The sequence below is a fragment of the Lygodium microphyllum genome, chromosome 9 (genome assembly GCF_053477565.2).
Source record: "Lygodium microphyllum isolate KBCC chromosome 9, Lygodium_microphyllum_v1.1.10, whole genome shotgun sequence".
NCBI classification, from domain to species: Eukaryota; Viridiplantae; Streptophyta; class Polypodiopsida; order Schizaeales; family Lygodiaceae; genus Lygodium; species Lygodium microphyllum.
The window spans coordinates 6569756-6582739 of NC_141143.1; the positions used below are offsets into that span (position 1 = coordinate 6569756).

At 46.5% G+C, this 12984-nt stretch overlaps 1 protein-coding gene across 14 annotated transcripts in view; it reads left to right on the forward strand.

Annotated features, from left to right (window-relative positions):
* The window catches only part of LOC148030783 (uncharacterized), a 385751-nt gene that overhangs the window by 12448 nt on the left and 360319 nt on the right, over positions 1–12984 (forward strand). For all 14 annotated transcript variants that reach the window (XM_087684297.1, XM_087684298.1, XM_087684294.1 and 11 more), the window contains exons 3-7: positions 7984–8047; positions 8137–8225; positions 8411–8569; positions 8680–9503; positions 10638–10767. In XM_087684297.1, coding sequence (XP_087540423.1) covers positions 7984–8047; positions 8137–8225; positions 8411–8569; positions 8680–9503; positions 10638–10767 — 1266 coding nt within the window. The remainder of the gene's footprint in view (positions 1–7983; positions 8048–8136; positions 8226–8410; positions 8570–8679; positions 9504–10637; positions 10768–12984) is intronic.

Sequence of the window (12984 nt, forward strand, 5' to 3'; positions counted from 1 at the left end):
ATAGAAGATGTAGGTATACCTGATGATGAATGCCTACTTCGTGAGCCCCCTCTATTAAGATTTACTTACATTTGACCATCTGGATCTTGCACACCAAAAGGCAAAACAGGAGAGGGTTTTGATTCGAATGACTCAAAAGGGTTGTAGAAACCTAACACAAGGCCAAGGTAGAATAATGAAGATGGATTGCCAGCTGTCCCAAATGTCATATTGCCTCCATGATTAGAAAGGCGGCCAGCCTCAGCAATCGGTCCAAAAGGAGTAACAAAATTGGAAGAAGGGATGTCTTCTAGTCCATACTTGTTTTGTAGGTACTCGAACTCCTCCTCTGTGAGGTTAATGAAATCTGGAATATTTGGCGTGGGTGCAAACATAGAGGGTAATGGTGAGGGTGAATATGGAGTGTCGTCTTCCTTGCCTAGTCCATTTCGGATATGAGTTGTATTGTGTGCCTCATGCAAAGACTAGCACTCCACAATATCCATAGGATACTTTTTATAAGAGCACCAGCTCTGATACCATGTGAAGAAGATTGTGGAGGCACCGCTAGGGTTTGCACTGAGGAAACACAGAGTGTGCGACCACGACAGAAGCACAACGAGACAAACATAGACACGGAAAGCAAAACTCAAACCCTAAACACAAAACTCAAAACTCAAACACAGAAACTCAAACACAAACAGAAGAAAGGAGAGAAAGAACACAACTCTGAAGTGAATGATGTGAGAGTGTGCAGCGAAAGAAGAACACGAACACAGAGGAGAGGAGAGAGGAAGTAGAGAATGAAGGAAGAAAGTCTGCACTGACTGAGATGAATGCTGAATACACTGGAATGGACAGAACAGTCCTTGCACGCAGCCCGGAGCGTCAGTGAGGGAACTAGGACAGACTGGAAGCAGAGGCAACACCAATGCCGGAGACGGAGACGGAGGGAGCAGTGCTGTACCTGCAGAGAGTGAATGCTGGACTGACTGGGGGGGCTGCTATAAATAGCCCCCAGCCAGCAAACTGGCCGACCAGCCAAACTGGCCGACCTGGCCAGATTTGGCCGACCAGTCAGATCTGGCCGACTATGGCCAGATCTGGTCCGAGCCAGAAAAATGGGCAGTCAGGGCAAAAAACAGCCCAGATTGGGCTGGAACAAACCAGAACTGCATGCTGCCTAGAGCAGCCACAAAACTGTCCTGACAGAGCTCCTCTGTCTCCTGTTAGACTCTGATAGGAGCTCACAACCAGGAGATGACAGACTGAGACTGAAGAAGAGCAGGCTAACACCCCCTCTCAACTCCTGGGAGAGTCTGAAGACCCAAGAACCGCATGTGATGAAGCAAAGAAGCCTGAGGCAACGGCTTCGTAAAGAGATCAGCTACATTGGCCGCCGTAGGACAATAGACCACCACCAGCTCCGAATCCACGATCCGCTCTCGAACATAGTGATACTGAACCTCAATGTGCTTCTTACGAGCATGAAACACCGGGTTCTTGGCCAGAGCAAGAGCACTCTGGTTATCCACGCGCAGCTCCGTAGGTCCAGTCTGGGAAAAGCCAATCTCCGCGAGTAAGCGACGGAGCCAAACTGCCTCCATAGCGGTCGAACATAGGGCCCGATACTCAGCCTCTGTAGAAGAAAGTGCCATAGTAGGCTGCTTCTTGCTGCTCCATGAGATAGCACCAGATCCAAGGGTGAAAGCATAACCTGTAGTGGATCGTCGCGAATCCACATCACCTGCCCAATTAGAATCACTCCATCCAGAAAGGGTAATCCCATCTCCATACATGATCCCAAAGGATCGAGTTCCCTGCAAATAGCGAAGAACCCGCAAGGCCGCCTGCCGGTGATCCTGGGTAGGAGTCTGCATAAAGGAAGACAATAAAGCCACCACAAAAGAGATATCCGGCCGAGTGTGAAGCAGCCAGATAAGAGAGCCGACAAGGCACCTGTAATGGGTGGGATCGGTAAGAGGAACTCCAGCTGTCAAAAGCTTGGACTCAGGGTCCATAGGGCATGAGATAGGCCGACACTCAGCCATATCAAACTCCGAAAGAAGCTCGGAGATGTACTTGTGCTGCGAGATAAAAATGCCCTGTGCCATCTGATAGATCTCCAGACCTAGAAAGAAGTGAAGGATCCCTAGATCCGTCATGTCAAACTCCTGCTGTAGAATGGACCGTGTATGCTCCACCTGCTGAGTGTCACTCCCTGTAATGATAAGATCATCCACATACAAGATGAGGAACACCGAAAGAGAATCCACAACCTGTAAGTAGAGGTTGGGATCATAAGCGGAGTGCGCAAAGCCACTCTGTAGAAAGAAGCGGTCAATCCGCTGGTACCAAGCACGAGGAGCCTGCTTTAGGCCATAAAGAGCCTTCCGCAGCCTGTAGACATGATCCTCCTTCCCCTGCACAAGAAAACCAGGAGGCTGTGAAACATAAATCTCCTCCTCAAGAACGCCATTCAGAAAAGCAGACTTGACGTCCATCTGATAGACAGGCCAACGGTGGTGAGCAGCAAGAGCCAAAAGCACTCGGATGGTGGACATCCTAGCTGTAGGAGCAAAAGTCTCAAAGTAATCCAACCCTGCACGCTGGGCAAAACCCTTGGCAACAAGCCTAGCTTTATGCTTGTCCAAGGAGCCATCTGCAAGATATTTGGTCTTAAAGACCCATTTCACACCAATCACCTTCCGTTTCACGAGATGCGGTACAAGCTCCCATGTATGGTTTCGCTCGATGGAGTCGAGCTCGGCCTGCATAGCCTGTCTCCAAATATCCTGTGCAAGAGCCTCCTCCACAGTGGAAGGCTCGGAATCCTGAAGAATCTGTGACATAAGAGCATAGTTCACACATAGTGAACTGTCCCGCTGGGCCTGTAAACGTGCTGATCGACGGGGACCTGTAGAAGAAGCAGGAAAGTGAGTAACACCTGAATCCTGCATGAGCCGGCGATACCATAAAGGAATCCTGAGAGACTCCTGCTGCTGTGAGGGAGACCGGGGGGTCTCCGGAACCTGTAAAGCACCCAAATCAGAGAGGGACTCCCCCTCACCGAGTGAAGGTAGATCCTCCGCATCTGAAGAAGGCTGTATATCCCGTGAAGATCCCGAAGTGGCGGTAGAAGAGCTCGTAGAAGACGAAGGCACATCCACCAAAGGGGAAAGGGAAGCCGAAGGAGGAGGAATAGGGGGGTGCTAAGAGGCATCCTGGAAGGAAGTGAAGGGAGAGAAGGTGGGGGGGGGTCCGTCGATGATGAAGAAACATCTGAAATAGAACCATCAATTGGATCCTCAGAGGCCGAAGCCTCATCAAAGATCACATCCCTGCTCACCTCAACCTGCCGCGTCGTCGGGTCGAAGAGCCGATATCCCTTCGTGGTCGTACTATAACCAACGAAGATAAGCTTTCTCGACTTAGAGTCGAACTTCGTCTTCCTCTTCTTCTTGTCCACATGGACAAAAGCATCGCACCCAAAGATGCGAAAATGGGATACGGAAGGCTTCTTCCCAAAGAAAGCCTCATATGGAGTCATGTCCTGTAATGCCGAAGTCGGAGAGCGGTTGCGTATATGCACCGCTGTAGCCACCGCCTCACCCCAAAGGAAATGAGGAAGACTCCTATGCTCCAGCATAGATCGGGCCATCTCAAGCATGGTCCGATTCGCACGCTCCACCACACCATTCTCTGATGGTGTGTTCGGATGGGAATACTCCACCCGAATACCATGATCCCTGCAAAACTGAGAGAAAAGGTGAGAAGTGAACTCTCCACCGTGATCAGCTCGAACACCACGAACCTTGGAAGTTGTTTGGGTCTCCACAAACACCTGCCACTCACAGAAACGGGAGTACGCCTCGCTCTTGTACTCCAAGAAATAAGGCCACACATAACGACTAAAGTCGTCCACAATTAGCATCAAATACTTGGCCTTCCCAAGGGAGGTTGTGCCCATAGGTCCGCAAAGGTCGGTATGTACCAACTCAAGCGGAGAAGTAGCCCGCCTAGAAGCAACCTACGGGTGAGGCTGCCGGTGCTGCTTGCCCCTCAAGCAGCTAGGGCACAAAGTGTGAAGAGGAGGGAAATTAGGAAGTCCCTCCACCATCTTCCTCCTAGAAGCCCGGCGAAGAGAATCGAGGTTCAAATGACCATACCGAGCATGCCAGAGCAGCCCAAGCTCATGGGAAGTCCGCATAGCCAAGGCTGTGAGCGTATAAAGCCCACCTTCCTGTGTACCTGTCCAAAGAGCATCACCTGTAGAAGCATCCTCCACTGTGACTGCATCCTGAGAAAAAATGACTCGGGTACCTAACTGAGTAAGACCATGCACAGATAATAGGTTAAAACCCAAATCAGGCACATAGAGAACTTTGGGGGAGGAAGACCGCCTGTCAGAAAACATAGGTAAAGTCCCCACTCCTCGAACAGGAACTGTAGAATTGTCACCAATGTGACTGTGCCCCCTCTGGAACGAAGATCCTGAAGCCAATCCTGACGGAAGGTCATATGTGAAGATGCTCCACTGTCGACGAGCCAAGGCTTCTCCTGTGTGGTAGAAGCTAGGGCAGTGTCTTCCTCAACAAAGAGATGCACAAACGCAGATTCTGTTGTGGCTGGGGCCGCCTTCAAGTCCTTCTCCTTAGGCTTCAAATGGGGATACTTCTGCCAACACTTCTCCTCGGGATGAGTGCCCTTCCCACAATGGGGACACTTGGGCTTCTTCTCCTTCGCATCCTTCTTGTCCTCCTCCTTCTTGTCCTTGGCCTTTTCCTTCTTTTGTTTCTTCTTCTTGCCACCACCTGTGCCAGCCGTAAATGCCTTGGTGGAGCCACTGGCTCCCACCTCTTTGAGTCGCTCGTCATGCTCCAAGACAAGCGGGGAAAGCTCCTCCCATAGGAGAGTCTCACGGGTCCTCGAAGTGATGAGGCTGGTGTAGAAGACATCATAACGGGGTGATGGCAGCTGAGTCAACAGAATCATCGCCATATCCTCAGACGATATCAGACGACCAAGAGAGGCTAGCTCGCCTCGCATATCCTCCATCTTCGTGATGTGCTCCTTCATGGAAGAAGAACCATCAAGACTGAGCATCCGCAACTTCTTCTCCATGGAAATCTTGTGGGCGAATGTCTTGTGCTGATACAAAGACGCAAGCTTTGTCCATACTTCCGCCGCGGTCTTTAACCTGTGAACATGTACAAGAACAGAATCATGGAGACTCATAAAAAGAAAGGAACGGGCTCGAGAGTTGAGCCTATCCCATAAGGCTGCACGGTCCATAGAGGTGCCATCGGACGAATCCACAGGGGGCCGGTCGATGGGCGAAGAAACAAGCTCCCACAGAGCAAAGGTATCAAGGATGCAAGCCACCTTGCATGACCATAGGGAGTAGTTGGAACCATCCAACTTGTCTTCCTTCGGAAAGGAAGGGAGAATCGGCACCTGTATAGAGGGAATCAAGGAAGGCATCCGCACATCTGATGCAGTCTTCACTGAAGAAACCTTCAAAGTAGATGGAACCCTCCGAGATGCACGGACTGAAGAAGGACGAGTGCGAGGAGGGTCTTCCCGATGTCGAACTTCACGATAGTCCCGCCTCCGCTCAGAGGAATGATGAGAAAGAAGCTCATCCTCTGAGTCTTCAAAGCCTGAAAACTGGTAAGACATCTTCCAATCTGCAAAATACCAAAGAAAATTGTGCCGCTGACGAAATAGGACCAGCAATGTGGTCACCAACCACCAAGACGCAGGCAGAGAGTGCCTACAAACACCTGGATCTACAAAACGCAAATAGATCTGATGTCGAACACCAGAAAAGAGACCACCAGCACCGGGAACCAGCCCAGACAAAGGTCGCCTGCAGGAAAGGAGCAGCCTGGGGTAGAAGCGACTTGCAGAGCAGCAAAACGCAGCCTGAAGGGAGGTCGCCCTGCAGCAGAAGAGGTCGCCTGGCAGCAAACGCAGGCAGTACAGCCTCCTGATGCAGTCGCTTGGCTGGGATGGACCTGTTGGCAGCCGCCTGAAGCAATCGCCTGGCTGTTGTGGATCTGTTGGCAGCAGCAGTAAGGTATTTCTCTCGTCCTCCGTGCTCTCAATCAGGCGATGATACCATGTGAGAGTGCGCAGCGAAAGAAGAACACGAACACAGAGGAGAGGAGAGAGGAAGCAGAGAATGAAGGAAGAAAGTCTGCACTGACTGAGATGAATGCTGAATACACTGGAATGGACAGAACAGTCCCTGCACGCAGCCCGGAGCGTTAGTGAGGGAACCAGGACAGACTGGAAGCAGAGGCAACACCAATGCCGGAGACGGAGACGGAGGGAGCAGTGCTGTACCTGCACAGAGTGAATGCTGTATTGACTAGGGGGGCTGCTATAAATAGCCCCCAGCCAGCAAACTGGCCGACCAGCCAAACTGGCCGACCAGCCAGATCTGGCCGACTATGGCCAGATCTGGTCCGACTGACCAGAACTGGTCCGACTGCCCAGAAAAATGGGCAGTCAGGGCAAAAAACAGCCCAGATTGGGCTGGAACAAACCAGAACTGCATGCTGCCTAGAGCAGCCACAAAACTGTCCTGACAGAGCTCCTCTGTCTCCTGTCAGACTCTGACAGGAGCTCACAACCAGGAGATGACAGACTGAGATTGAAGAAGAGCAGGCTAACAAATGAATGCTGTAAATGAATGTAAGAGTATACAATGTGCCCAAGGGTAGAGTAGTGTGTTGGAGAGTGATGTCCACCGGAGACAGATCCCAAGTCTGTGACCACAGCCAATAGAAGCAGAAACCAGCCTGAAAACATTGTCACTTAGCCCTGCACAGGAGCAGAAAACAGAAATTGCAGATGCTGATGACAAAAACACAGGTTAGCAAGGCAGTAAATGCAGTTATCCTGCCTGTAGAGGAAGTGGAGGAGCAAAACATAGATGGATGCTATAATAAACACAGGAATTTGAGCCTAGAAACAGTAAAAAATTCTGCAGTAGTTAGTTACCCAAGTAATAGAACAATTGAAGCAGTGTAACACAGGTCCAATCAGCAGCAGTAGAGGTAAAATGCAGACCTGCAACAGCAAAAAAGAGCACCAGCACAACTCAAATGGCTGATACCTGGCCAGGGTTAGGACCCCAACCAGAAATCTGATACCACGTCAGAAGTGGGTGCAGCGATGGAAGTGTGGGAATCTGCTGTAATAGGCTGCACAACATGAGAGGAGAAAAGAGAAACATTGTGAAGAAAGAAGAACACTGCAAAGAGAACTTAGAAGAAAGGAGATGCTTGTGAAATGAAATCCATATATCAAGATAAGAGACATTAGAGAAACAATAGTGGGCCATGAACTGTGTGAGCACTGGGACCAGCTCCCTCTCTCCAATGGAGCCTGATGTAGGAGTATGCAGAATGAATCACAGAGAAGGGAGCACCTGGACTATTGCTGAAATACTGTTTGTTGTGCCATGTAATTTTACAAGCTTTAATGTGCCAAAATACATAAAAGTTAACTGTTGAGCATATCACATTGTGTTGGGTATTAAGCTATGTGTGGACAATGTATCTGACACTATGGTTTTGGTAGCTGAAATAATTACTATTCTTCTTTGGCATGATCAGCCACCTCTATAGCTTTCTGCCTTTTTATGTTGTATAAATAATTACTTCTCCTATGCAGCCATGCTTTGGAAGGGTTTTTGTTGAGGCCTCCTGCTTCTGTTTCCTGGATTCTTGTAGCATGATAGCTTGTTGTGTTTCAATAAAATGAAGTATCTGTTCATGCTAAAAAGAGAAAGAGGATGTGCTCTGAAGCACTACGTTTGGGTGCTTGTTCTTATTTGGCAATACAGGAACAAGCACCCCCCTAAAAGAAGCATTCCATAAAAAAGAAAAAGCTGGTGCTTGAGTGGCTATGTCTAATCTGTTAATCCCTAGTGAATGTGTTCTTTCTTTTCAGAGCTAGTGTTTCTAGCATCTCATATGACTTCCAATGCAGGGTCTCCATCCATCAGTTCATGTCCACGATTGTGGCAAACAACAAACTTTTGCCAAGATTACAGGTTCACTATGTCATTTCCTGCATTGATCAACTTTACCTATGATTGAACTTATCATAGACTCATTTTGTTTCGTAAATTTCCTTTCACAGATATTGCAGACATAGAAGTTTCTGCTCTTGCATTCTCAAAAGATGGGTCACGGCTGGTTACAGCATCCTGTGAACCAGACTTTAGATTGGTACACATTTATTGCTATAAATTGCATTTCTTTGTCTTTATAACTGCATCCTATATTTTCGTATAGGACCGTTTGAAGTTTCATCCATACAGTATAAAAGAAAGCACTGATTATTTTTGTTTTATTGTGTTTGAAGCTGTTTCATACTAACAGGACATCTCTGCTCTTTTGTATGTTTATTAAAGTGCCTTTGGGATCTGCAAGGAACAGAACCCCTGAAACTTGCAGAAGGTAATCTAGAGTCAGTTGCTGAGTTTGCAAGCTTCAATCCTACAAACTCTGATCAAATCTGTGTTAGTGGCTTGGGACACATTTCTATCTGGACACATGATCATAATTTCCATGTATGAAAGCACGATGCCTCTAGTCATCTTTAAGTTGTTAACAGCTCTCTGCTTTTTCTGATTTTAAGATAACTGTACAATAACTAGGGCCATAATTATTTGAAGCACAGAGAACGACTTTTTCATCCAAAATTTTGATGGCACAACCATATGAGCCTCATTGCCATATATGGTCTGAGGATGGACAGAGAATATACACAGGCGGTCTTAAAGGAGAGGTTCTGTTGTTTGATGTGAACTTCAGGCCTCAAATAGTTCCAACAGATAGTGATGATGAACCACAACTGTCTTCTCTATGTGATCTTGTCAAAGATGGGCAGAGAGCCATGGAAATGGGAGCGAAAAATGGTTCTCCAGCTTTGAGGATGGGTGAGGGATGGCAGGTGTTAAGAGTCACACAAAGCTCAGAGCAGATTGCATCGATTTGTGTGGGAGAGCAACATCTTGTGATTGTAGAATTGGGTGGACGTGTACACTGGCTATCTTTGCCGCCTTTGGAAGATACAACCAAATCAGTGTTAAATTCAGCATCATCCCATCCAGATGCCGCTGATACTGATGCACGTTCAACCTCCAGCTCTTCTACAGTCGAAGTAGAGCAAGATAATATTGGAGACAGCACGCATGGACCCAGGATTGATTCCACTGTGCATGCTCGTTCTGAGAACATGCCATATACAAAGACCATGTCTACTACTGTATATTCCATGAATCTTGATGTTCCAGATGTCACAAACATGATGTATAATGTAGATCAGACACTACTTGTCATTGGTGCAGCAAGTGGGTATATTATATCAATAAAGGTAAATAAAGAAAATTTGGCTTCAATGCTTTTGGGGCAATCCGGTAAAATTTTCACAGAAAATTTGGCTGCTGTTGGGTGGAGGAGTGCATATCATAATGGGGCAGTTCTTGGATTTGCTGCCCTTTGGTAAGTTTCATTCTTTCCTGGCATTTGAAAGAAACAAGGAAATAAAAGATGTAGAATTACACTGAAAGAGTTTGCCTGTAATTTATGTTTCTCATGAGTAAGGAGACCATTATCTTTAGCAGTTTTTTGGATGTGTACTGTGTTCCTTTTGAGATGTCTCATAAGTGTCCGTTTTCTTGCATATTGTTTATTCAAAGGATTTACAAGGGAGTCTTCTGGGTCTTATTTGCAGTTTTCTTATGATTTTCTCTTGTATGTGATTTGAAAGTCAAATGCTATCTTCAATGAAAGGTTCAGAGAAATGCCTGTGAGCTGGTACATTACACTGACATTGATGTCCACTGTATCAAGTCTAACTGATTCTAGACAACATTCAAAATTTAACTTCTTTGTGCCTCTGAGTTTTCCATCTCAGGAAGCCTTTCTCTACTGGGCATAGCTTTAGATAATTCATTGACCAATTCTGGCACCTATAGATCCATTGACAGGTCACTTCCTGCACCAACCAATTGGTCATAGATCCATTTGCAGGTTACTCGGTTCTGGCACCAGTACCAACTGTGCAAGGAGATACTTTTCCTGCTATTCAAGGTTCTCTCTAACCGTATGGAGGGTGAATGGCCATGCATATGAATGTTTACTCAAGTTAATCTGATGTTTATGGACCTTAGGTATCAGAGATTAACAAGTGAGTTGTCCTCTCGATTGCTTAAGTCTTGATGTCCAGAAGGACAATGGAGGCATAAGGTTTTTATGTTGCATTTTGTTAAACAATTCTCCTGATTTCGTGTGGTTTCAGTGTCTGGAGTCTTTGAACCTTCAAAAACCTAGTATACAGAAAGTGCAGTCTCTTGGAACTTGCACTTTCTAGACCATGCATGTCAAGGAGGGTGCAAACGTTCTCAAAGCCTCAGATCAATTTTGTTCTCAAGCACTAGGGTAGCACTGAACAGAGTCATTCACATAAATCTTAAAAGTACTTTCATGTTTTGCATCAAACGTCACTGTTTCTTGAAGTAGTTTATTTGTTGTCTCCTTGTTGACCGAAGATTGAGGACTTTTTGAGATTTTAATTTCAATTGTTTGGAATGTTGAATGTTGCTACTATTTATATCTCTTATACATTCTGAGCAGTGCTGGAAAGTTTATTCTTACTGCTGGTCAAGATGGGACAATGCGAGTATGGGAAGCTGATCGTGGAAAAGAACTTTCTCGACATTGTTTCAAATTTTCCCAGTTATGCATAGATAGTCATGAAGGAACTGTAAGTACTGAGGAGTAACGAAAACCTATGTTTGAGGATTCATATTCAGGTTCAATTTTTTTCAAGAGCACCTTAACTGGATCCGTGATAGATTTTATTTGATGTTTAAATCATTGATTTTGATGGCCTAGCTAAAAGAGAACTTTATCAAAAACAACCTGTGACAAATATCCCTAAGCTAAAAATACAATACAAAGAGCCCTCGGATACGAATTAGAATGAACATCTGGATAGGCATCTCCCAGGTTGTGGTCTTCATGTCTAGTGCAAGGGCTGTGAAAAGAGTCAAATTGTCAGTCTGTAATGCCAAACATTATAGGGAGTCCACAGATGGAAGAAGGTGCACATATCATATGCATCAAGAAGGCCCCTTTTATACCTTCATATGCGCTCGCCCATGTACCAGTCACATTCTGCATGATCTTTGCCCCAATATGGGTAGGGTCTCAGAATTGGTAATGTGCTGCTGTGCAATGGCCTGACTGCATCTCGTCACTCAAATGTGTTGGGCAATATAACTAGAGTTTAGCTCCCATCTATGGCAGTGTCATGCAGTGTACTATGCCTGAGAGAAAACCGGACAGTGCATAATGCTCATCTGCTCTCCAGTGTTGTTATCAGATATGCTCCTCGAAAGTCCTTGTAACCACAGTCTGGCCCTCTATTTGTAATCACCAAGCCCAAACCTCCCCTGGTGACGATAATCTCTCCATGAGTGCCCCGAAGGACCAGTTGAAGAGCTTTGCTCCAGACCTCTTGGGAGCCTCTCTGGCAATCCAAAATGCAATGGCTATATGTCTCTTCAAGTGCTTTGCATCTCAAGCAGGCCCTTGGTTCTTAGCTGTGTTCTAGCTCAGTGCCTGTTTCTAGACTCCTCAAAGCTTTAAGCCAAAGAAAGACACCAGCTGTTTTGTGATAAAGTCCAGCAAAGTGGTCCAAGCCTCCCTTATATCTGAGGGGGGGACTGCCATGATTGATATATGCAAGACCCTGAAGCAAGGTGGTGAGCTTATGGGGTGTACGTCTAAGATCCTCTATTTGGGTTGGATATGCCAAAGTGGTGCAGCAATGGAAGCATAAAGAAGTGGTGAAATAAACTGCTGAACACAAGATAGAAGAGAGAAAAAGAGAACATTGCAAAAGAAGAGAACTCAGAGATGTGCTTAGTGTTGAGCTAAGAAATACATTCCATGCTGGTTAGCCACTTAAACAGCCCCAATACAAGCTTAATATAATGAAAACCCTAAAACGGGTGCGGTTCGAGAGAGTTCAGTGAACCCTAATTTGGGAGGGTCCATCCTCATCTATAAATAGACAGGCTGGCCCCATTCAGTCTTAATCCCTTTTTGTGTAGGTCTCTCACCCTTGAGTGTAGATTTCAGCCATCAGTCCACACATGTGGTTGTCTAGCCTCAATGACTGCTGCCACACCTTCCTCTGCATCTAGCGCTCTTCCATCAGCATTGGCAATAGTTTTCTGACCCTCCTCTGCTTGCGATTGGAGCTGCCTGACCTTGGTGATTGCATCTTCAACTTGCGTTCGGTTTCTCCACGTCAAGTGCTAGCCCCTCCAAATCAGGGGACAACACCTCCACATCGCACAACAGCTTCCTCCATATTAGGTGACAACTGCTTTCCCTCTTCCACACCTGTTCTGCTTATGTTTGGTGCTCCAGGCCCTCCTGATGCTTGCGTTTGCTGCATCCTCTTCATCCTATACTCTGACTCATTGTCATAGACTTGAGATCCGTCTCCGGCAGACGTCACTCTTTGACACACTGCTCTGCCCTTCATTTACAACATTCATTCACTTCAGAGTTGTGTTCTCTCTCTCTCTTCTTCTGTTTGTATTTGAGTTTTGTGTTTAGGGTTTGAGTTTCACTTTCTGTGTTTGCGTTGTTCTCATTGTGCTTCTATCGTGGTCGTACACTCTGTGTTTCCTCAATGCAAACCCTAGCAGTGCCTCCACAATCTTCTTCACATGGTATCAGAGTTGGTACTCTTATAAAGAGTATCCTATGGATATTGTGGAGTGCTAGTCTTTGCACGAGACACACAATACAACTCGTAATTGAATCACAATGTCACGTACACCTTCTTCTTGTGACCCCATGATGTCTTATCAGGCTTCTCCATCATTGGAGGCCCTGAGGAGGCATTATAGACTCTGCAAGGAAGACGACACTCCATATTTACACTCACCATCACCCTCTATGT